This window comes from Asterias rubens, chromosome 19 (assembly GCF_902459465.1).
Source record: "Asterias rubens chromosome 19, eAstRub1.3, whole genome shotgun sequence".
Lineage (NCBI taxonomy): Eukaryota > Metazoa > Echinodermata > Asteroidea > Forcipulatida > Asteriidae > Asterias > Asterias rubens.
The window spans coordinates 9838864-9864734 of record NC_047080.1 but is presented as its reverse complement, the minus strand read 5'-3'; the positions used below and the strand labels follow the sequence as shown (position 1 = coordinate 9864734).

The 25871-nt window shown below is 37.4% G+C and overlaps 1 protein-coding gene across 2 annotated transcripts; it reads left to right on the top strand.

The window, feature by feature from the left end:
- The first annotated feature begins 427 nt into the window (after window positions 1-427).
- Window positions 428-18319, top strand: LOC117303490. Of its 2 annotated transcripts, none has more exons than XM_033787710.1 (14): window positions 428-526; window positions 1817-2011; window positions 2883-4478; window positions 5380-5503; window positions 7812-7909; window positions 9705-9829; window positions 10434-10486; window positions 11987-12053; window positions 13348-13455; window positions 14333-14503; window positions 15071-15186; window positions 16276-16412; window positions 16650-16696; window positions 17095-18319. In XM_033787710.1, exons 2-14 carry the CDS (start codon window positions 1845-1847, stop codon window positions 17175-17177), a joined length of 2892 nt encoding a protein of 963 aa, XP_033643601.1. In that variant the 5' UTR covers window positions 428-526; window positions 1817-1844; the 3' UTR covers window positions 17178-18319. The 2 variants fall into 2 exon arrangements, with proteins under 2 accessions (XP_033643601.1, XP_033643602.1); XM_033787711.1 differs by lacking the exon at window positions 428-526 and adding an exon at window positions 742-800.
- Window positions 18320-25871: the final 7552 nt, after the last annotated feature.

The window sequence follows — 25871 nt, the reverse complement described above, 5'->3', positions numbered from 1 at the left end:
ATCCCACTTGGTTGGGATCATGGATAGTCAACTCGACTAAATAGTCGAATGTCGTTTTAAACGTGCCAATATCGATGGTCACGAAAGGTCGAGCTTGCCGTTGGTCGAGTGGATCTGCATTTAGCATGCAATAGTCATGTAGCCATTGAGGTCGAGTTGGTTCTTTGGCCGACTTGTGAATGGTCGAGTTAGCTATTGTTCGAGTCGTCTTCCGTCTAGTCTTAACCCAAGACGTCAAAGTCGTTAAATCATGCCGTAAGAGGGCGCTCTATAATAATTTACCAAACTTGAGCGTAGTACTGTAACCGAACCAAATCCACCATCGATCACTGACGCTTTGGGCCAAGACTATCTATCTTCAGTCGAGTTGGTCCCTACGTAAAAATGTTGAAATAGTGATTCCGCGGTTGGTTGCTGTCTGGGTGTTTATCGTTGCTGCGTGTTTGTGTGGGAAGCTGTCACTCAAATTTTTAGAAATGCAACTGGAACTGACGGATTTTTGTTCCAGCATAATAATCATTGATATGTAAGTATGTTTTCAAAAGTCAACACTTGTGTTGACAGCTTTTGAAATGTAGTTTTCAAACCATGTTTTTCTGCCTTATTTCCTGCCTCCCTCCCTCCCTAGCCTTTTTCAGTCACTCGACGCAACGTTAAAAAAAAAACGCATTGAGTAGAAATCAAATTCTTTTTATGGCAGTGCCGTCTGGCTGTGGTTGTCCAGTTTCCGGACTGTGTACATTTATTTGAATTGTACCAAACATGATTAATTTGTACTTTGTAGTGATTAATATGTAATTGTAAGTCAAAAGTGAATTTGTTGTGACTTTTTGTTGAGAATGACACTGACGGAGTGTGAATAATCTGTGATGTGTAATTGTGTAACTGTAAAGTGTAAGCATGGTCACGTGGGTGGTGAGTGTAGCACTATATTAAAAAGTAACACTACGGGTGTAATGTAAAAAAAATAAACACTGCAGTATCACAGTTGTCATGCATGACATGGTTGTGTAGTGACTGACAGACATGACCGACATTGCTCATTGTTGATGATCACCCTTTTTTATTTTATTGTAAAAAAAAGTATAATTTATATTAAATTATAAAACTTGCATTTACTATTAGTATTACTAGTTTGACTGCAGTTGCACAAATGAATTGTACAAATCATGAAATTGTGATTCAGAAACTAGACGACAATAAAGATTCTAGTCAATGTATGTGAAATCAGCGATTAGCTTTAAGGTAGGATTCGAACCTACAACCTTGTAATTGCAAGTTTTGCACTTGGTTGCAGTCTTAACCACTGGACCACGAAAGTGTGTAACTCAGTAGTCAGTGTTTAGAACTTATCATGATTCCCAGCTGGATTGCCTTTCGACAATTGAGAACAGCCAGCTGGGAATCGTGATAAGAGAAGGTCAATTAAGGAATTGTAATTTTCACAAATGATATTGAGATAAATAATAAATAATGACATTTATATATAGCGCCTTTTACCAGAGGATGCAAAGCGCTGGAAAATGAAAAGAACAGAGAGCCAGAAGGGCAGGGTTGGGGGGGGGGGGTACACTGGAGAAACCCAGATTACATGCTAGCAGAGAAAAGATGAGTCTTGAGAGCCTTTTCAAAAGGGGTGAGACCAGTTAAATTTCTAACATGAGCGGGAAGGTTATTTGAGATGTCGTCTCTATTTGAGATGTCGTCTCATTTGTCATAGTCATTTATGTTAATTTAGCCAGTGACATTTTGAATCATAACAACATTGTCTCGCATGAAATACTGACAAAAACAATATTTTGTTATCATTCCACAGAATGGGATTCTGAGTCCAATCCCCCACAATGGCCACCGATTTTGACGCATTACTGGGTGTAGACTCCCTCTCCAGTCTTGAGCAAGAGACTAATATTTTATCGGCACGATCCACCAGCTCTCAAAGTTCATTGGATGATGTCTTAGGAGGTCACCAGACAAGGAAGAAGAAATCGAGCACGCTAAGTCGCTTAAAGTAAACATCTATTTATTTATTAATTGTGTTGTATTGTATTTATTTTGTTCCAAAAACTGAACGAACCCCATACCCTGGGGAACGCTTACAACAATAACAACATTTAAACCTTACAATATAGCAAAAAAGGAGAGATTAGCTAAAATATAAACTTATACTTTGGATTTCCTTTAACTTAAAAGCGGAGAATATGAACTTGGCAACACAATTCATTTTTCATTATAAGGACAAATAAATTGGCCCTTCTCAGATAAGATACTGAGATACAGTTCAATGTTAAAATGACCACTGGCAAGTTTGTTGTCAAAATGTTTAAATTGTCAATATAATTAAATACAGATACGGGATAATAACTAAGATAATTCTTCAAACCTTTATAAATGTGAAAAATAGTAAATGTCCTGACTTTTGGACCAATGTGAAATTTATGTCGGGTCTAAAATGTCAAAACGTTGGGCCATTAACTATTTTTGCTATTATACCATGGTCCTTTTGGCTGTTTAAACAGTTTGCAACAGCTAATTCTATTTCCTATTTCATCGAAAATAATGCCTTCATAGAAAAACCAACAAATGTGACCATCCACCACCAATGGGCTGTAAAGTTGACACTTTTACTGTTATGGGCTCAATGCATTTTTGGAGAGAGTGTGTAATCAGCTTCAAAATGATACCATCCACATTTAAATCAGACTTTTCTTGACGAAGTTATGATTTCTCAAAGCCACCTACTTTTTTATTCAGATTTCTCAAAGATTTCTTGAAAACCCAAACAATTTAATAGGCTCTGCAATGTACAAGTGCAACTTTACAGCCTATTGGTGGTGGATGGTCACAAATAACTGTTTTTGTTTTTTTGTGTTTTTGAGCAGAAAACTGAAAAAGCCTACAGATATTCATCAGCACCTTGATGGACTTTCTTCTACCCCACCCATCGATGAAATACCAAAGGATCTGAGCCAATTCAAACCAATCAAACAAATCAATGGGCAAGCGAAAGAAACTCTCGACCAAAGCCGTGAAACAACTTCACAAGTACTCCAAGATGGACAAGATGAAATCTCGTCAATTCTCACGAGAGATCGTGATTTACTGAACAAGAAACCATCGCCCTCCCCTCGTGTCAAACCTCGTCGTTTTAGGCCACAAGATGAAAATCTCAGTGGTATGGACGTCGGGGGCGAAGTCCGAGCGAAGGATAACCAAAGTGAGTTCGGAATCCGTCCTTCGCCTTTTGGAAGACTATCCGGAGCCCCACCCCTTAATGGAGGGAATAGCGTTTCCTACAAGAATGGAAGCTCAGATGCAACTCCGGAAGACGAACTGGACAACAGTAGTGCCCTCAAGGCGCAACGATTCCCATCACCGAAAGTGAGACCACGCAAATTTCATGACGAGAGTTTGATGGGATATAACGCGGCGGAAATGTGCATATCTAAGAGGGAGATGGAACCGTCCAAGAGTAGTGGGCATAAAGCCAAAGAACAGGAGTTTAATTACAGAAATTTGGATCCTGTTTTGATGTCTACGGAACAGGTGTCATCGTTACCGCCAGTGAATATGGAACAAAATAATAGGACAAGTATCGGACAGTGGAGAAATAATCAAACGTCAGTTGAGAAATCAACAGAAATCAATCCAGAGAGTGGTGAGAATGTATTGTCGAGTAAGCCGTCTGACGAGATCTCAGAAGAAATATCTGAAGACATTGACACCGGTTCGGACTCGGACGATCTTGTTATCCCAGACAACAGCGCAAAGAGAAACGTCCACGAAACCAAAATGAACGCAACATACGGTGTCGAGTCTCTGACAAGAATCTCAGCGGACGGACAAAGTGACTCTGTGGAAATATCAAGTAGTAGCATAAGTTCCCTCACCGACGTCTCTAAATTAATGTCGCCAATCTCAGCCTCGACACCAACCAAGACAAACTCTGAAATGAATCTTAAGTCAACGATACCAAGTTCAGACGATGACGAAGATATTGTTGTAAGCACCTTTGCCGATAAACAAGTGGAGGAGGTGATCTTGCCAACTACTTTACAAGCCGAAGAGACGACTATGAAAAAATTAACATCGGAGGAATTCGCCGCAGAGTTGAATCAACTTAGTGAAGATGAAACTTTGTTGAACTACAACCAGTCTCTAAACGGGAACATTTCAAGTACGACGATCCAAGACGATAGTGTATTCAATAAGGAGACAACTTTAACGACTGATCTAGAATCTGTTGACCAGACTACGAAGTTAGCGAACGACCGTCCAATGCCTCTAATTGTTGAACCATCTCCCCAATCATCATCGCTTGTCTCGATATCAAAGAAATCCTACCGGGACGACGTCGATAACTCGGTTGCCATGTCTGAGCCAACTTTCGGAAGCAACTCCATGTTTTCAGATACGAATCGCTCCTTCATGTCTACGGGTGCCCTGTCGACGATTACAACAAGAAGTGCCAGACACAAGTAAGCGGTTTCTTATTTTCTATAGTTGAGTCCTAAATAATGAGGTTTTGTTTGTGTTAAAGTGACAGGCCTCAAAAGAAAATTAAACTAGAGTACAGCAATCTCCGCTGCAGTGGTCCGCTGACCAAATGTCAGTTAAAATGCCCAAGGACCAGTTAGAATTCTGTCCAACTAGTCAAGCTGGCAAGTGGATTGCTTGCCACTGCTGCACGCACGTAATCCACTGATTGGGGAAAAACAAATTCAAATCACTTAGGCATAGTCCCCTGGTATTTAAGTTGAAAGAAAATCCAAAAATACAGACCAGTGAAAAAGCTAGTAGACCAGCGAAATGTCAAGCTAATTGGTCTCTGAAAAATACCAAGGGCAAACCCTGTCTGAAAAATATCCCTTGACACTCCGTGTGTTGTTATTAAGCAGTGATATTATATGATAAATCAATAGATGTTAAATATGCATTAAAAAAAAGGAACATTATTTAGTTTAACCCCACAACAACAAGTGACGTGTGTGAATCCCTGTTTTCTCTGTACTTTCCATCGAGTCATGTGAACAAATTCCACAGGCATATTACTCGGGTGGAATTGAACCCATTACGCCTTTTGAGATATGGCGGACACAATGCTATACAAGCTCTCAGTTTCGGTTGTTTCCCCGATAGCCTCAAAGTTTCCTACATCAGGCCCCTCATCAAGAAATCAAACCTGCCCAAGTCATAACTACAGACCGGTTGCAAACTTAAAATATCTTTGAGGAGTCATCGAACGAGTACCTTCATCACCAAACAGTGCACTACTATAGTGTCCTCCATACCTCAAAAAGGGTAACAACCTTTGCCATATCATTACATTTTTTCTCTATTCAAACCTTTTTAGTAAAATGTTTTTCTTTGACTATTCAGGAGTTATTTAAGCGGAGGAGCCAGTACCTCGGGATCGTTGATGAGTAAAGAGGAATTGGAACGATTCTTCCCGGATAGGAAAGTGAAAATCTTCATTACAACATGGAATATGTGCGAAGGAAAGGTAAACAAATTGTAAATTTTCGTACTTTTAAAGGTTTCATCAAAACAGATAAGATTTAGGAAAGTTTATTCATGCAAATTATGGAGCTTTGAGCTTATACTGTTATTCGCCTAACAAAAACATGAGCCATCATTTAGTTATGGCATTTCTGCCTTTATTTGTTGGGAATTTGTTCTAGGTTTGTTGTGTTTTCTCAAATCTTTTGTCACGCACTTTCACAATATAGAACTTTTAATGCATTTTAACGCGGAGTATCCGCTCACAACTGGTTTTAAAGCCTGGTCATTATCAAAGGTTTAAACACCCCCACGTGACGCGCTCTCCACCAAATAGGAATAGCGAAACTGTCTGAGGTATTTATGAATGACCATTAAAACTTACTTGGAAAAGTGCACTGGAGAGCTGTTGATTTTAACACTGTTAAGAAACTAGGTGAGGATACTGGTCATTGAAAGTTGCCCAAAATATGGAAGTATGCCCTGCTTTAAGATTATGAACAACTAAGAAAAAATTAACCCAAAACAACACGTTTAAGCAAAACATAAAAAGCATACGTCAAGACCGGCCACCATAGTTATTTCAATAACGATCTATTTTTGAGACCAATTCAAGAACTGCTCTGCGGTAGTACTGTTAATTACGATCCTATATAAGCTGAAGTAGTAGTCCGAGCCAATTTTTCTAAACCTTCCGCCCAGGTAATAGTTAATAAGCAGGACAGTTCTTTTCAGAACTGAGAAGTCTCCCGAACACCCGACCCGAACAATCTACTCAACGGCAGTAGAATAAAGCAAGACAGTTCTCTAAGAACAAACTCTACCTGGCAAGTAGATATACACATGGTGTTACCGCAAACCAAATATATATTGATACCTCACCATGCAATGCCTCAAATCCTATATGTATTTTTCCTTCCTTGTAATGTTTGATCATTTTGTCAATTTATTTTATTGTAACCCCAAGAGTCCTAGACAAATGGCCATAATGCTGATCCCATACAGTTGTGTACAAAACATAATGCAGTAATTTAATTATAGATTCTGAATAGAGAGATGTGCTTTTAGTACTGCGACGACAGAATACGACTTGAGTACATTTAATATCTTGTTGATATAAACGACAGCAGTTATAATTGCTCACAATACATTACCGTATGTCCTTTCTAATCAATACAATAGATGCATCGGAAGGTCAGATGTCAATAGCAATGTACTCTGTGTTGTCATGACGATCATGACTCGCAGTTTGGATATGATCGTGACACTTATTGACAATATTTTTTACAAAAGAGCATAAAGCACTGATAGAGTGGGTTCAATAGAATGCATTGTATTTAGTTTGGGAAACAGTATGTTCCGTTAAAATTAGAAAGTGGATCAGAAAGTTTAGAATCATGAATAGAATGTACTAAGCTTGGGCAATATCAAGATATCATCGAATATCGCGATATTAATTTGGAAATGATTTCGATATCGGATGGATTTGGTTTTAATCAAAAATATGCGATATCGATTAAATATCGCAATATCACGATGTATTTGCTAGCTGAGACATCTTGCACCCCATAGGTTTGGAGTAAAACCAGAAGAATAGGTCATTAGAACACCTCTCTTATGCTATGACTGTCTCTTCTACAACTTTCACTTGGGAGTTTTAAGACTGATGATGTCAAATTTCATTAATCGCGATTATATCGAGTATCCCGATATATTGTCGGCGATATATGGTGAATAAAATAAATCGATATCGCCCAAGCTTAGCATGTACGAGCCGAAGGCGAGTACATTGTACTCACGAATTTACACTTTAGAGTCTATTCTCTGACTTAAACTATTTCCCCCATTGGTTATGAGAAGTCCAATTCATTGAAACTGTTATATCGAAAATTTGAACTCAATTAGTCATCGAAGTTGCGAGATAATAATGGAAGTAAAACACCCTTGTCACACGTGGTTGTGTGCTTTCAGATGCTTGATTTCGGGACCTCAACTCAAAATCTAATTCTGAGGTCTCAAAATCAAATTCAAATATTTTAGTGGAAAATTACTTCTTCCTTGGAAACTACGTTACTTCAGAGGAAGCCGTTTCTCACAATGTTTTATACTATCAACAGCTCTCCACTTCTTGTTACCAATTAAGTTTTTATGCTAACAATTATTTTGAGTAATTACCAATATAGTGTACGGTGCCTTTTAAAGTCTTTCTGAGAATGCTTTATACTATCGAAAGCTACGTGATTACCTAAAGTATACTCTTTTATGTTTCCCTGTTTATTTTAAATGCTCATAACGTCTATTTTTTGTTTCAGGTTTTACCGGAGAACTTAGAGGAGTTACTCCTACCAGAGGACTGTGTTTTAGTTCAAGACATTTATGTGATTGGAACTCAAGAATCGGGATCCGATGGGTAAGTCTAAATTATTTACTCACTTTTTTAGATTTAATGGCAGGGTGTTTTTTGGGTATTCCACAAGTAATGACCGTGACAAAATATTTACTCAGTAAAGAGGGCTTGAGAGCTGTTGATAAAACATGCACTATAAAACATTGTTAGAAGCAACCCACTTTGGAGTAATGTAGTTTTAGAGTAAGAGGTTATTTTTCACCAACAAAATTTGAATCTGAGAGGAATTTGAACGCACACAATTTTATGGATGAAGAATGTATTTTCTGTCATTATTTTCCACCAACTTTGGTTGACAAATTAAGCCTAAATGTTCCCTTTTTTTTATTTTGTGTTGGGTTTTGCTATGTGAGGACACTGGTCTTTGCCAATATCAAAAGTATACCCTGCATTTATAGTTTGATTTCCTTTAAAATTAACTCTGACTTATTTTTATGTAACGATGACGATTTCTGACAAGAATTTAAAAAATAATACTTTTATCCCTATTTCCGTACCCATTGTTGTACATGTTGTAGCGACGAATGATATTAAAAGTTATTTATGGTTCAGACAAACCCAGAACATTTACGAGTATAACCATAGAGATAACCAATACATTACAACTCCTAGCAACCGTAACTAAGCAACACCTTTGTAACTGTCAGCCACCAGATGTGGATAGTTTTCTGTCAGACTTAAAAAACAAAGAATTTACGACTTACGGTGAAAGGCTTCTGAAGATATGTTGACCTTTACTAATTGCCCTGTGATGTATTTTTGTCAGGGATCGTGATCCTTACTCAGACGGCCTTGGATTGAGTCAAATTGCAACCCAATGCTTTGACTGTTGTTAGTCTTTTACAGTAAATCCATATATTTTTCATGAATGAATAAATGTCTACACAATATTTGTATCTATAGCCATTCAAAGCAATAGCCAAGGGTGATGTTTTTTGTGTGTTTGGTTTTTGTTTTGGTTTTTTTTTTAGGGGGGGGTGTCTCCTGTGATTATTATATGAGAAAATAAAATTAGACGGAGCTGTTGCAAACTGCTTACCACCCAAAATTACCCTATAGATGGTACAATGTATAACAACCCTGATACTGCATGGAGGCCAGAAAGGCGATTGCCTCGATGCCTCCCAATCATTGCCTTGGTGCCCTTGAAATGCTCCAGTAGAAATTTACAATTTCCTCATAGGGTGCCCTTTACCAAGGAGAAAATTGTTGATGCCCTTGCCCTTTAAAAAATGAAGCATACATGCCGGTATTCTTGTTATTATAATTTTTATTTATTTCATTTTATATATATTTTTTTTGTGGGGGGGGTAGTGAAATTATTGTTATCTGTTGAACTAATTAGTTTTCATTTTTTATCAGTAATGTGATCACGTTATCGTCTTATCAGCTTTTTAATCCAAGCCCCAGGTGGTTATTTCGATGCTAGACTAGCCCAGTCAATTCAGAATCTTGTAACAGTGTCTGAGTTGATTGCTGGTCACCGTGGTCCAGTGGTTATATTGCTTGCTTGACTTGCAATCACAAGGTTGTGGTTTTGAATCCTACTAAGCTTACCGCTGATTTAACAAGGACTAGAAAAGATATCATGTCGCCTAGTTACTTAAAACCCAATTTCTCCATTTAATTTCATAAATATTAAACTAATGTTTGTATGAGAGAGATTGGCTGTTGCCAGCATGGCGTTTATATCCCCTTGTTGGAGTGTGTTTGGAAGAACTTCTAATTAAACAGACAAACAAACAGATACAAACTCAATCTATTTTGACAATTTTCACGATTCTGATTTTGATCTTAGCCAAGAGTGGGAGGTGCGTCTACAAGAGACGCTGGGTCCATCTCATGTTCTTCTTCAATCAGCGACGTACGGCGTCTTACGACTTCTTATCTTCATCAGACGGGACCTCATCTGGTTCTGCTCAGGTATACCAAACATCTTAAAGGTTTATGTTTAAGAAACATCACTTTATAAATGTTAGAAATCTCTTTTAGATGGCTATAGAAATGTTTCTCTTGTGAAAATGGCGACATGAAATTGAGAATTTTGTTACTTAGGCTGGTTAAGGGGAAGGTTCACTATTCATTCTTAAAATATAATGGCAATAAAAACTTACGGTTTAGAAGCCTACAGCAGATTTACATAAAGCATTTTCTTCTCAAAACTTTTGAGAATCATCCCCCCCCCCCGAAGTAATGTGGTAATGGAAAAAGATACTAGTTTGTGTGCCAAAAAACTTGAATTAAAGCGTTTGTCGGTAATGTTTCTCAGACTGTGTATTGCTATTAGGGATTATTCTTCCAACATATGTAGAAATATTCGCTCCAGATTTTCTGCAATATATCTCAAAAACGCGACCCGTTTAAGTAAAATTTTCAGTTTGATTGTAAACATCTACATTTAGGCCTAAATAATGTATAGATCTTTAATTATCAAACGGTTAAAAAAATCCAAAGGTATACTTTGCCTTTGAAGCACTATCATTTTCTCAAATAACTGATTTTGATAATTCCTTATTTAATTTGACAGCTGTTGAGGAAGATACAGTGTCTACGAGGGTATTCTCTATGATTAAAACCAAGGTATGATAAAAGAAAATATTAATTAAAGGCAGTGGACACTATTGGTAATTGTCAAAGACTAGCCTTCACAGTTGGTGTATCTCAACATATGCATAAAATAACAAACCTGTGAAAATTTGAGCTCAATCGGTCATCGAACTTGCGAGATAAGAATGAAAGAAAAAAACACCCTTGTCACACGAAGTTGTGTGCGTTTAGATGGTTGATTTTGAGACCTCTCCAAATCAAATTCGTGGAAAGTTACTCCTTTCTCGAAAACTATGGCACTTCAGAGGGAGCCGTTTCCCACAATGTTTTATACCATCAACCTCTCCCCAATACTCGTCACCAGGAAAGGTTGTATGCTTATAATTATTTTGAGTAATTACCAATGGTGTCCACTGCCTTTAATATGTTAAGCTGTCAGAAATTTTTTTGAAAACAGGATTTATGGTCGATGCAATGTCGTTGTTGGATACCTATGAGCGCATCGTCACAGAATATAATAATTCTTTGCTTTCTTGGTCTATTTGGTCTATTTACAAAATAAACACTGAACCAGAGGCCAGTGGTTTTAGCATTGGGCCAGTAAAATCATGTGTTTTTCAATAGACTGATCCATTAGGCTCCGCCCACGACGCCTGTGTGAGCAAGAACACGTGAGCCTCTCCACTGCCTTTCTGCACAACTCTGCCGAGCGCTCCAAGCATACGCGCCTGCATGTCGAACCTTATGTCAGACCTTCGTTGCATTGTGATTGGTCAATATGCAATGGGGCGGAGCTTAATGGATCGGTCTATTGACTAATAACAGTAATACCTTTTTTGCAGGAAAAAGTTGCCAATTAATCTGAAGTATTCTGTTGAGTATCTAAGTAGCATGACAAATGAGATTTAGATCTTCTCCTAGTGCATGCTTCAAATCATTGTGAACTGGTCTTGTGGAATCAATTTTGGCCCAGTAAAAAATGTTGAACTACAACGAGCCTTGTGGATTTACTCTTCTGAATTTGAGCCCGGTATACCCATTATAGAGTCTTGTGACTCTGGTCACTGATTGTTTATATTAATACTATTTTGTCCATTTAACTTGGCTATTGACCTTTTGACCTCTATTTGGCTATTGACCTTTTGACCTTTATTTGGGTATAGACCTTTCTTTTGTTGATAAACAAACCGCCTTGGTTGGCATGGTCGGCCGAATGTTAGTAAAACACTCAATCGTAAAAACAGATGTTTCCACAAAATTCAACATTTTCTGCAAATTTGCATATAAATAAAATACCTCTCATGATAAGTTGCTTTGTTTTAAACAACATCAACAAATTGTGAAACATTGTTACCAAAAAGAGCGATCTATTCTTGATTTGCACTTATGGCTTTCTATAGTTTTCCAATCTGGGTTGGCAAAAACTTGGGCTATGACGTTGCAAAAGAAAGGTCTATAGACCTTTATTTGGCTATTGACCTTTATTTGGCTTTTGACCTTTTGACCTTTGTTTCTTCTTATGGTTATTTGCAGGGTGCAGTAGCTCTGGGCTTTACCTTCTTCGGCACATCGTTCTTGTTCATCAATTCACATTTTGCAGGTAACTGATCATTACTATTACCCCTCTGCCATGGTCAAGATTTAATCCACAATCTTCCAGACAACTCTGTCAGTCGTATAGATTCATTGGGTTTCTTCTAAGAAAATCAAATTAGCAGTTGCAAACTACTTACCGACCAAAAGGACCTAGGGTATAAATGCAAACAAATTATTAGCGGTATGACGTTTGGACCCTAGCAGAGTCTTTCTCAAACACCAAAAAAGGTTTTTCTGTGTACTTTCCGCCTCTCTCCCTACCTCTCTCTCTCTCTCTCTGTGTTCATGTATTTCAACTTCACTGCTTCTGTACACTCAGTTACCTGTTCATGTTTGTTGTGTTGTCATGTTGCCTTCGAGAAAGACTCTGCAAGGGTCGAAACGTCAGGCCATTATATTTTGCCAATTACCAATGAAAAAAAATACGAATATTTACTTTATTTCACAGAGACATTGCAATTAGTCTGTACTAGCGACCTTGCTGTATGGTTCGGCTATTCAGTGCTCATTATGGGACATTGTTGTTCCCCCTGCTCTGGTAGTTCTTTCAGAGGATTTTCAGGGTTTTTAATGAGGGGTACCTCTGTTCAAGAGGAAAACAGTATATTACAGCATGGAGGTAGAACTAGACCTCTAGGGTTACAATGGGGAGCTTTAGAAGGAGAGTGTGTTAGCCCCCTCCCCCCCCCCCCCCATTTCAAGGTTTTCGCTTGATGCGATATGTTCAAGCAAAATGAGTCGTTTGTCGACCCAGGTCATTTGATCATTTGTTGTTGTTCATACATTTGGAAATCTTTCTTGAGCATAATGTAATAATAGTAATAGTAACATGCATTTATACAGTGCTTAATACCAGGTTTCTAAATGCTTCAACAAAAATTTGAACCCAGTAAACTTTGGTTTAAAAGTGATGAAAGTTGAAACACAAAGAGATATGAGAGACTAAATCTGAAATAAAGGGGTTTTAAAGCCGCGTGGTTTGATGAGCATACATCGGCACATTTTCTTTCAATGCTAATATTCACCCCTTTTTTATGTTATTTTATATTTGTTTATAAAATAAGATACATTTTGGCATTTAAACAAAAAAAAAATGTTTTTAAATTTACCTCTGTCGGCCTGTTTTGACTTGTTTTTCCATAACAATATTTTTGTCAAATGACTCATTTGGCTTGGACACATCAAGTATATTCAGAATTTTTTTGTGCACAGCTTTTCGCTATTCAAAGAATATTTCTTCATTTCAATTAGTTTTTCTGTCATTGACAAGTGATTTATTTTTACTCCGATTGACACAGCTGGGGATGAACAAAATAAAGAGCGGATCGCTGATTATCAGAAGATCGTTAAAGAGCTTCAACTCCCGGTTAAAGTTCCACCAACGAGGAAATATAATAACTTGAATAGTAAGTCTAGTAAATAATAAATAATAATAGACCATTCTTATATAGCGCATAACACATACTAATAAAACATGTCCCTAATCGCTCTTTAGAAAAACAGAACAGAATACAAAGACAAGATGTGCTGGGTAACAAATGAAATGGATGAATAAAATGTTTAATAAGTGCATCTTTAAAGCAATCTTCTACTTAACAATGGAGTCAATGTTTTTTTAGTTGTTCTGGTAGATTGTTCCATAAAGTTGAGGCAGTATGAGCAAAGCTGCGTTCACCGTATGACTTGGTCATCACTGGTGGAATAACAAACAACTTTTTCTTATTAAAACAGAGATTTCTAGTATCCCATCTTCAAAATTAAACTTGCTGTTTAGTCGAGTCGTTAGACAGCTGGATCTGTATCCATGTCTGAGGCTCCAGTCTGAGGTTGAAGCCACTGAACCAAAGGGACCCAATTTCATGAAGTTGTTATGCAGAAAATTAGTAAATTTCTTTGCTGTGCAAAAAAAATTAGTGGAGCACTAGTCGCACCAATGTAAGTTTCATGGAATATTGGTAGGTAACCTGTTGCTGCTAAGCAAGATTTCCCTCTGCTTGATTTTTGTTATGCTTACAGGCTTTATGAAATTAGGCCCTGAATGACCGATGATTATGGTGAGAGTACCACTTGGAGATAAATTAAATTGTTTGAATGAAGCACAAATAGTGGCTAAGTACAACAATACAATGCTTGCCAGAAAAGGGTTACCAGCTAAAATTCCATGTCTCATGTACAATTTTTGACCTGCTCATTTCTGCTAAGCAAAAAAACTTGTGAGCAATATTTTCTGCTTAAGCAGCTTTTATGAAATTGAGTCCTAATTGTATTTTGATCTATTTTTAGCTGACGTCACAACTCGTTTTGACTGCACCTTCTGGTGTGGAGATTTCAACTTTCGTCTCGTTGAGAATCGAGCCAAGGTGGAGAACTGGGCGGGGAAACTACGAGACGGGAAAAACGATGACTATGGAATCCTCCTGCAGCATGATCAACTTAAGAAAGCTATGGAGAAAGGTAAGATGGTTTGAAGATATATCAGTGAATGACTCTAGGGCTTGAAGTAAGGGAGAAATGGCAGGCCTGAAAATTCACTGAGAACATGGCCCCCAGTGTCCCGTTCTTGGCCTTGGTGCCCCTTCAAAAGTTTCCTTATTAATGGCCGATGGCCTCTGACTGGCACCCCGAACAAAGGTATTGACAAGATAGGGAGACTGCCAACATGGGGCTATAGATAGTTCAGCTGGTAGAGCGCCGGTACATTAATCCGGAGGCCGTTGGCACCGGTAATGTTTTGATCTTTTCTAAGTCAAATATCAGAGCTGCCAAATCTCCCTGACTCTGCAGAAAGTTCCCTGAAAATAAACCGCTCTTTTCATGTTCTGATAAAGAAATTTGTTGAAAATACTCTATACTCCCTAAAAACATGAATGTAATTGAAAAATATCTCCGCGATTGTTGAACAAAATCTCCCAAAAAAATTTAAAGACGCAAATGTTGGCAGCTCTGGACCAAAGAAGAAAATAAATAAAAGACAAGAAAGAAGACACTAAAATAACAATACCATTCTATTGTTTGTTGTAGATATGGTTTTTAAAGGGTTCCACGAAGGAGAGATAAAGTTCCTACCCACCTACAAGTATGACGTCGGTGGTGATGTGTATGACACTTCATCTAAAGCTAGAGTGCCATCCTATACAGTAAGTATTAGGTCTGCCATGTACCCTGTATCCAATCACAGTTTTTCTTTTCTTATAAGAGATCGCTTAACAGCACAAGGCCTGCGGCCACTTCACGGTGAGGGCTACACTCCAAGGTCGGGGCCAAGGGTTACTCCCTTCACAGGGTTACCCCCTTCACAGGGTTACCCCCTTCACAGTCCGTAACAGGGTTACCCCCTTCGCAGTCCGTAAGGATGTAGGCTTGGGTGTACTCCACTAGGAGCCACCTACTCCTGGGGCTGAAACAGGGTTACCCCCTTCACAATCCGTAAGGATGTAGGCTTGGGTGTCATCCACTAGGAGCCACCTACTCCTGGGGCTGAAACTGGGTCATCCCCTTCACGGTCTATTAGGATGTAAGCATGGGTATCATCCACTAGAAGCCTGGCTGGTAGAGCAGAATGTGTTTCTTTACCAACTTTTTATGCAGCATTTATTGTGAAGTGCTTTGCTCAACGGTACAAGTGTCATGACCAGGAATCGAACCGAGACTCTGCTGCTGACAACACCAGAGCTTGGGTCCAGTGATTTTATTCTGACTGCATGAGTTTCCATGTCATAGGGTCGTAACCAGTAGCACACAAAAACAATGCAAATTTATCGTGAAGGCCCAAGCTGGTTGCCTAATAATCTTGCTAACCTGTGAAATACTTTTACGCTTACAGGCAGTGGACGCTATTGGTAATTACTCAAAATAACTATCAGCATAAAACGTCACATGGTAACGAGTAATGGGGATAAGTTGATAGTATAAAACATTGTGAGAAGCGGCTCCCTCAGAAGTGACGCAACTTTCCACGAATTTCATTTTGAGACCTCAAGTTTAGAATTTGAGGTCTCGAAATCATCCATCTAGAAGCACTCAACTTTCGGTGGCAAGGGTATTTTTTCTTTCATTATTATCTCGCAACTTCGATGACCAATTGAGCTAAAATTTTCACAGTCTTGTTATTTTATGCTTATGTTGAGATACACCAAGTGAGAAGACTGGTCTTTGACAATTACCAATAGTGTCCAGTGTCTTTATGCAAATTTTGATCAGCATGATTTTTTGTATTTTGATTTCAGGACCGAGTACTTTGTAAGAGCCGACGATCAGATCAGATACACAACGTATTGTACAACGCAAGCAATAGCATCAAAACGTCCGACCATAAACCAGTCTATGCAATGTATGAAGTCAAGATAAGACCAGGAAAAGATGAGTAAGTACAGCTGTCATATCGATAAAATATTAACGGAATGAATGGAAGAACAAGGGATGTGAAAGCAAATGAGGATCAATTGGTAGGTTTTGAAACTTTGCATGGTGGAAACATAATCGGGTGAGGTTTGGGGTAGCACCATTTGTAAATCTCTTTTTAGTTGTGTAGTGGTTCTGAAAAGAACCGGTGGTTGACACATTTTACATGTGGTAATAACATTTTCCTTTCTGTTGACAGCTCGCTCACATCGGGTGGAGTGTTTTCAAGGGATGTGTTTGTTGAAGGTGAGTACAGTCTCCTCTTAGTTTTCAGTCTTTCTCAATATTAAGATGAAACACGGCACACCATTTTGTAAAGTCACAATTTCGGCACCATAAAAATGGAGTGCCGTGTTAGTTCACGATGTAAAAGGGAAACTGACCATTTTGATGCATATTTGTTTGGATCATAGTATTCTTCTTCTTCTTTCTAACCATATGCATTTCATAACAAACGGTTTCAAACGCTTTTCAAAGACCAACTCGCCCATTCCGAGGCAACATGTCCCTGTAAGTCCACTGGTTAGAATAGTAATAACATGGAGATACCAGGTGTTAGTTGTCAGACGAAAAGGATGTGTTTGTTTAACCTCTTTCATGGAGCATTCCTGTAATGATATAATTTTTTTACTCCTCTTTTCCAGCCAATAAGAGACGAGCAGCAAAGGCCGCCATGTCCGGCACTACGATGTCACAAAAATCCAGCACTGTTTGTTCTGTTATGTGAAGCAGAGCTGCAGACACCATGCACTATAGGGAGTTTTTGTCAAGACGAAGCCACACTGCAGACACCATGCACTACAGGGAGTTTCTGTCACGATGAAGCCACACTGCAGACACCACGCACTACAGGGAGTTTCTGTCATGACGGAGCCACACCATGCATTAAAGCGAGTTTCTGGGCAACCACGCATGAGTGGGCGCATATAATGAATGGGCCACAGGCCTCATTAAAATGTGCTAGACTCTGGTACATTTTTTGTTAACCAAAACAAGGCGTTATTAGCAAAGTGTGCTGGATAAAAAATACACTATTTAATACTATTTAATACTTGGAGTACTATTTAATTAGATATTTTTAAAAGTATTAATTACAGATTGTGACATTTCAAGCAATATTCTTAAGCAGGCTAAAATCTTCTTTTTATTCATTCCTAACTTATTCTATATTAATGTACAAAATATTTGGCGTGTTGGTGTATCCTTTCATTATTTAAGTATTACTTGCGTAATTTCGTGTGAACATATGACTTGGGGAGTTTTTTTTTTATATTTTATCCTTTTCACTGCGGTGTGTGAGTTTATTCATACTAATATGCACGGTCTTTGACTTGAGTTCTGTACTTTACTGAATGTGGGTTCGAATCCTGTCCTGGTCAGTTGTAACACTTGTGTCCTTGAGCAAGGCATGGTTGGTATGTGCGTTAAGCGCTCACCTCTCACTAAGGTGACCCTGGTTCGATACCTGGTTAGGGCCATATGTGAGTTCTCTGCTGTTCCACGAGGGTTTTTCAGACCATCCGGTTTTCCTCCCTCTAGAAAAATCAAACACTGTCGATCTCTGGCTGTGCTTCGTCATAATGGATTGATGAGGCTGGCTACCAAAGGAGCCCCCTTGCATGCCTGCTTCTCGAACAAGTTGTAGCTGCGTCCTTCGCAACTCAGGTCTTAGCTGTGAGTAAGGATAATTAGCCTCCCAAATTATTTTAAAAAGGCACCTGATCATTGTTGCTTCTCTCCACGCAGGAGTAAAAATGTGAGAGCTGGGGAGTAACCTACAATGGACTGGTATCCTGTCCAAGGGAAGTAGAAATATTCTCAGTCGTTTAAAGACAGTGGACACTATTGGTAATTGTCAAAGACCAGTCTTCTCACTTGATGTATATCAACATATGCATAAAATAACAAACCTGTGACAATTTGATCGGTCGTCGAAGTTGCTAGATAATAATGAAAGAAAAAACACCCTTTTCACACAAAGTTGTGTGCTTTCAGATGCTTCATTTCGAGACATCAAATTCTTAACTTGAGAACTCGAAATCAAATTCGTGGAAAATTACTTCTTTCTTGAAAACTACGTCACTTCATAGGAAGCCGTTTCTCACAATGTTTTATACCATCAACCTCTCCCCATAACTCGTTACCAAGTAAGGTTTTATGCTAATATTTAATTTGGAGTAATTACCAATAGTGTCCACTGCCTTTAATGCAAAGGAAACGGGGTATAAACACAGGCCTAATGAGCAATATTGGCTCGGGACAGACTTAATTATATTGGTGTGAATTATGGTATTTTATGTATTGGAGTGAAATATTCTTTCTAACTTTTAAGCTGACTTTAATGTTATTTTAATTGCATAATGATCAACCAAGTAAATTTTAAATAATCAATTTGTTTTTCAATTGTTTTCAGTATTTATTAATTATTTAATGAAAGGTTAAACCTTTCTTACCACACTGTACATTTGTGTTTATCAAATCTAAATTAAAAATATTAATTGTCATAATATGACTGATAAATTGCTGGTCAAATTAAAACAGATTTATATCAAAGAGTATATACATTTCCAAAAGATTTTGTGTTAAGAATTGGGCGTTTTATCAAATTTAGACAAACAATTGCAAAAACGGTCAGGCTTTTTTTCAATAATAGGCCAAATATTGAAAAAACGACAAGGGGTAAGTCCAGCCATTTTATCAAAAGTGGGCGAAAAATTGAAAAAACGACAAGGGGTAAGTCCAGCCATTTTATCAAAAATAGGCCAAAAATTGAAATAACGACAAGGGGTAAGTCCAGCCTTTTTATCAAAAATAGGCCAAAAATTGAAAAAACGACAAGGGGTAAGTCCAGCCGTTTTATCAAAAAAAGGTCAAAAATTGAAAAAACGACAAGGGGTAAGTCCAGCCATTTTATCAGAAACAGGTCAAAAAATGAAAAAAAATCACAAGGGGTAAGTCCAGCATTTTTATCAAAATTGAGCCCAAAACTGACAAAAAATCACAAGGGGTAAGTCCAGCTCTTATAAGCTGCGTTATCACTATCAGCAAAGAAAGAAGTTATAGTTTAAACATTCACCCTGGGAACCAACTTCGCCAAGACCAATGATCCCAACCCACAAGCCTACAGCGGGTGTTGATATCCGAAACAATAAAGGGCAGAGCGACAGCCTTTCCGTTTCTTTTAATCTTATTCGTTTTCTCAAGATACATTTGCTTATTGTTATGATAAAAAAATACCCTTGCGCAAACACTGTCTTCAAATACTTAATTAATAACCCCAAAAGAACCTGTAATATATTCCGTCTATGGTGCCGTGTTTACAATTGTTTGCTTAATTGTCTTTAACTATTATTATTATTCTTAATAAACATGTGGTACCGTAGCTTATCGAACTACGTGCCGAACTAAGACCCACGAGACCCGGGTTCGATTCCCGTGTGTGTCTCTTATCTTTTTTGCTTGTACGCAGTGAGTAAATTATATAAGTAGTATAAAAATCATCTCCAAACACCAACGGGCACTGTGGCGACACGGTGCACTGGATAGTTCAATTGCGTGCTATCCAGAGCTGGTACACCGGTTCGAATCCCGCCCGTACCAAGAGGGACATGACTTTTACTGCTTGCACCAGTAATGGATTGGGGTCCGTCATGTCTATCCCCAAATTAGGTGTGGATGAAGATATTCCGTGTGGGAGAGTAAAGGAGGGACCGGGACTGCAAGTCCCTTAAGGGTTCTAATGGGTGATCACCACGCTGGTTTCGATCAGACTTTGAGTCCCCTGAATGCCTGGTCGTCACTCTGACTAACTCTTTGCACAAATTTGTTTTAACATTGTATTAAGTATGAGATATATTCATTTGTTTTGAAGTATGAGATATATTCATTTGAAGCACCATGTAATGGTTAACAAGGTGATAGACCGTTTTGATATAGCGCTTTTCACGCCCGAGACTGGGCCTTAAATCATTCCTTGTGACTTTTTCGTCAAAATTTGAAAAGTTCACACTTGTGACTTTTTCGTCAAAATTTGAAAAGTTCACAAGGCTATAGCCTTGTGACTTTTTCGTCAAAATTTGCGGCTTTTTCGTCAAAATTTGAAAAGTTCACACTTGTGACTTTTTCGTCAAAATTTGAAAAGTTCACAAGGTTATAGCCTTGCGGCTTTTTCGTCAAAATTTGAAAAGTTCACACTTGTGACTTTTTCGTCAAAATTTGAAAAGTTCACACTTGTGACTTTTTCGTCAAAATTTGAAAAGTTCACACTTGTGACTTTTTCGTCAAAATTTGAAAAGTTCACAAGGCTATATAGCCTTGTGACTTTTTGAAAAGTTCACAAGGCCTTGCGACTTTTTCGTCAAAATTTGAAAAGTTCACAAGGCTATTATAGCCTTGTGACTTTTTCGTCAAAATTTGAAAAGTTCACACTTGTGACTTTTTCGTCAAAATTTGAAAAGTTCACAAGGCTATAGCCTTGTGACTTTTTCATCAAAATTTGAAAAGTTCACACTTGTGACTTTTTCGTCAAAATTTAAAAAGTTCACAAGGCTATATAGCCTTGTGACTTTTTGAAAAGTTCACAAGGCCTTGCGACTTTTTCGTCAAAATTTGAAAAGTTCACACTTGTGACTTTTTCGTCAAAATTTGAAAAGTTCACAAGGCTATAGCCTTGTGACTTTTTCATCAAAATTTGAAAAGTTCACACTTGTGACTTTTTCGTCAAAATTTGAAAAGTTCACAAGGCTATAAGCCTTGTGACTTTTTCGTCAAAATTTGAAAAGTTCACATTTGTGACTTTTTCGTCAAAATTTGAAAAGTTCACAAGGCTATAGCCTTGTGACTTTTTGAAAAGTTCACAAGGCCTTGCGACTTTTTCGTCAAAATTTGAAAAGTTCACACTTGTGACTTTTTCGTCAAAATTTGAAAAGTTCACACTTGCGACTTTTTCGTCAAAATTTGAAAAGTTCACAAGGCTATAGCCTTGTGACTTTTTCGTCAAAATTTGATAAGTTCACACTTGTGACTTTTTCGTCAAAATTTGAAAAGTTCACAAGGCTATAGCCTTGTGACTTTTTGAAAAGTTCACAAGGCCTTGTGACTTTTTCGTCAAAATTTGAAAAGTTCACACTTGTGACTTTTTCGTCAAAATTTGAAAAGTTCACAAGGCTATAGCCTTGTGACTTTTTGAAAAGTTCACAAGGCCTTGCGACTTTTTCGTCAAAATTTGAAAAGTTCACACTTGTGACTTTTTCGTCAAAATTTGAAAAGTTCACAAGGCTATAGCCTTGTGACTTTTTCATCAAAATTTGAAAAGTTCACACTTGTGACTTTTTCGTCAAAATTTGAAAAGTTCACAAGGCTATAGCCTTGTGACTTTTTGAAAAGTTCACAAGGCCTTGCGACTTTTTCGTCAAAATTTGAAAAGTTCACACTTGTGACTTTTTCGTCAAAATTTGAAAAGGTCACAAGGGGATAGCCTTGTGACTTTTTCATCAAAATTTGAAAAGTTCACACTTGTGACTTTTTCGTCAAAATTTGAAAAGTTCACAAGGCTATAAGCCTTGTGACTTTTTCGTCAAAATTTGAAAAGTTCACATTTGTGACTTTTTCGTCAAAATTTGAAAAGTTCACAAGGCTATAGCCTTGTGACTTTTTAAAAAGTTCACAAGGCCTTGCGACTTTTTCGTCAAAATTTGAAAAGTTCACACTTGTGACTTTTTCGTCAAAATTTGAAAAGTTCACACTTGCGACTTTTTGTGACTTTTTGAAAAGTTCACAAGGCCTTGCGACTTTTTCGTCAAAATTTGAAAAGTACACAAGGCTATAGCCTTGTGACTTTTTCGTCAAAATTTGAAAAGTTCACACTTGTGACTTTTTCGTCAAAATTTGAAAAGTTCACAAGGCTATAGCCTTGTGACTTTTTCATCAAAATTTGAAAAGTTCACACTTGTGACTTTTTCGTCAAAATTTGAAAAGTTCACAAGGCTATAGCCTTGTGACTTTTTGAAAAGTTCACAAGGCCTTGCGACTTTTTCGTCAAAATTTGAAAAGTTCACACTTGTGACTTTTTCGTCAAAATTTGAAAAGTTCACAAGGCTATAGCCTTGTGACTTTTTCATCAAAATTTGAAAAGTTCACACTTGTGACTTTTTCGTCAAAATTTGAAAAGTTCACAAGGCTATAAGCCTTGTGACTTTTTCGTCAAAATTTGAAAAGTTCACATTTGTGACTTTTTCGTCAAAATTTGAAAAGTTCACAAGGCTATAGCCTTGTGACTTTTTGAAAAGTTCACAAGGCCTTGCGACTTTTTCGTCAAAATTTGAAAAGTTCACACTTGTGACTTTTTCGTCAAAATTTGAAAAGTTCACACTTGCGACTTTTTCGTCAAAATTTGAAAAGTTCACAAGGCTATAGCCTTGTGACTTTTTCGTCAAAATTTGATAAGTTCACACTTGTGACTTTTTCGTCAAAATTTGAAAAGTTCACAAGGCTATAGCCTTGTGACTTTTTGAAAAGTTCACAAGGCCTTGTGACTTTTTCGTCAAAATTTGAAAAGTTCACACTTGTGACTTTTTCGTCAAAATTTGAAAAGTTCACAAGGCTATAGCCTTGTGACTTTTTCGTCAAAATTTGAAAAGTTCACACTTGTGACTTTTTCGTCAAAATTTGAAAAGTTCACAAGGCCTTGTGACTTTTTGAAAAGTTCACAAGGCCTTGCGACTTTTTCGTCAAAATTTGAAAAGTTCACACTTGTGACTTTTTCGTCAAAATTTGATAAGTTCACACTTGTGACTTTTTCGTCAAAATTTGAAAAGTTCACACTTGTGACTTTTTCGTCAAAATTTGAAAAGTTCACAAGGCTGATAGCCTTGTGACTTTTTCGTCAAAATTTGAAAAGTTCACACTTGTGACTTTTTCGTCAAAATTTGAAAAGTTCACAAGGCTATAGCCTTGTGACTTTTTCGTCAAAATTTGAAAAGTTCACAAGGCTATATCCTTGTGACTTTTTCGTCAAAATTTGCGGCTTTTTCGTCAAAATTTGAAAAGTTCACAAGGCTATAGCCTTGTGACTTTTTGAAAAGTTCACAAGGCCTTGCGACTTTTTCGTCAAAATTTGAAAAGTTCACAAGGCTATAGCCTTGTGACTTTTTCGTCAAAATTTGAAAAGTTCACACTTGTGACTTTTTCGTCAAAATTTGAAAAGTTCACAAGGACTTTTTGAAAAGTTCACAAGGCTATAAGCCTTGCGACTTTTTCGTCAAAATTTGAAAAGTTCACAAGGCTATAGCCTTGTGACTTTTTCGTCAAAATTTGAAAAGTTCACAAGGCTATAGGTTTGCGTTTTTATCAAATTTTGCTCAAAAAGCTACAAGGCTATAGCCTTGGGTTTTTATCAAATTTTGCTCAAAAAGCTATAAGCTATAGCCTTGCGTTTTTATCAAATTTTGCTCAAAAAGACCTTGCGTTTTTATCAAATTTTGCTGAAAAAGCTACAAGGCTATAGCCTTGCGTTTTTATCAAATTTTGCTCAAAAAGCTACAAGGCTATAGCCTTGGGTTTTTATCAAATTTTGCTCAAAAAGCTATAAGCTATAGCCTTGCGTTTTTATCAAATTTTGCTCAAAAAGACCTTGCGTTTTTATCAAATTTTGCTCAAAAAGCTACAAGGCTATAGCCTTGCGTTTTTATCCAATTTTGCTCAAAAAGCTACAAGGCTAGCCTTGCGTTTTTATCCAATTTTGCTCAAAAAGCTACAAGGCTTATAGCCTAGCGTTTGTATCCATTTTTGCTCAAAAAGCTACAAGGCTATATATAGGCTTTGCGTTTTTATCCAATTTTGCTCAAAAAGCTACAATTTTTCCTAAAAATTAAAAAGACTTTTTTTTGCTCAAATTTTGACCAAAAGTGCTAGTTTATATCCACTTTTGCTCAAAAAGCTTCCAGGCTATAGCCTTGCGTTTTTATCAAATTTTGCCTGAAAATTAAAAAGGCATTATTTTGCTCAAATTCTGCCCCAAAGTGCTAGTTTTTTCCAATTTTTCTCAAAAAGCTACAAGGCTATATAGCCTTGCGTTTTTATCCAGTTTTGCTCAAAAAGCTTCAAGGCTATATAGCCTTGCATTTTTATCAAATTTGGGCCAAAAATTGAACAAACGAGAAAGGGTAAGTCCAGCCGTTTCATCAAAAATAGGCAAAACATTTAAAAAACGACAAGGGGTAAGTTCATCCGTTTCATCAAAAATAGGCCAAAATTGAAAAAACGACAAGGGGTACCTCCAGCCGTTTTATCAAAATTGGGCTATCAATTTAAAAAAAAAAAAACATTCAGAAATCCCAAGGGGTTAGCCCGCATTTTAATAACCTTTGGGTAAAAAAAAAGAACAAAATACAAGGGCTAAGTCCAGCAACTAAGCGTTGCTTAAAGGCAAAGTTTACCTAAAACCAAAGTTTAGTTTTGGGACCGTTCTGTTAATATACATCATTTTCCTTTTAACAAATAACAATGAGCATGCATCACACCAACTTTACAGAGCACTTAGCAAGGTAACAACAGAATAAATGCACATCAACATTCGATATCTCAAAAATTATGTAAAATACACAACGACAAGCAACGTGGGCTCGGTTTTCAAAGAAGCCTTGTGAGGTTGATCAAAAATGTCCAAGGTTTAAAAAATCGCTCAAAGTTAAAGACAATGGACACTATTGGCATATGCCTAAGACTAGTCTTCACAGTTGGTGAATCTCAACATATGCATAAAATAACAAATCTGTGCAAATTTGAGCTCAATCGGTGGTCGAAGTTGCGAGATAACTGTGAAAGAAAAAACACCCTCGTCATACCATGGTCACACGAAGTGGTGTGCTTTCAGATGCTTGATTTCAAGACCTCAAATTCTAAATCTGAGGTCTCGAAATCAAATTCGTGGAAAATTACTTCTTTCTCGAAAACTACGTCATTTCAGAGGGAGCTGTTTCTCAAAATGTTTTATACTATCAATCTGTCCCCATTACTCGTTATCAAGAAAGGTTTTATGACAATATTATTTTGAGTAATACCCAATAGTGTCCACTGCCTTTAAGTGAGAAAACCACTTTTCCATGAAGAATTGCCCTTTGTCTTTAGAGTGTAAGATACAAAATACAAATAATATTGGCCATATAGTTTATACAACTAGTTCCATCAAGCTAATGACAAAGTGCACTCTAAGATTCACCAAAAGACCCTCCCACTTCAATCTAATTTAGTTTAATTACAATTAATAGAGACGTTTGTAAAATTACTACAACAAAGTTCTTAACGCATAATTTTGCAAAAGTTTTTTTTTTTGCAAGCTGTCTTTAAAAATGTGGTGACAAGAGTGAGTTCAAGAGACCAATTAGAATGTTTACAAGACATATGGTTGGATAAACATCCATAC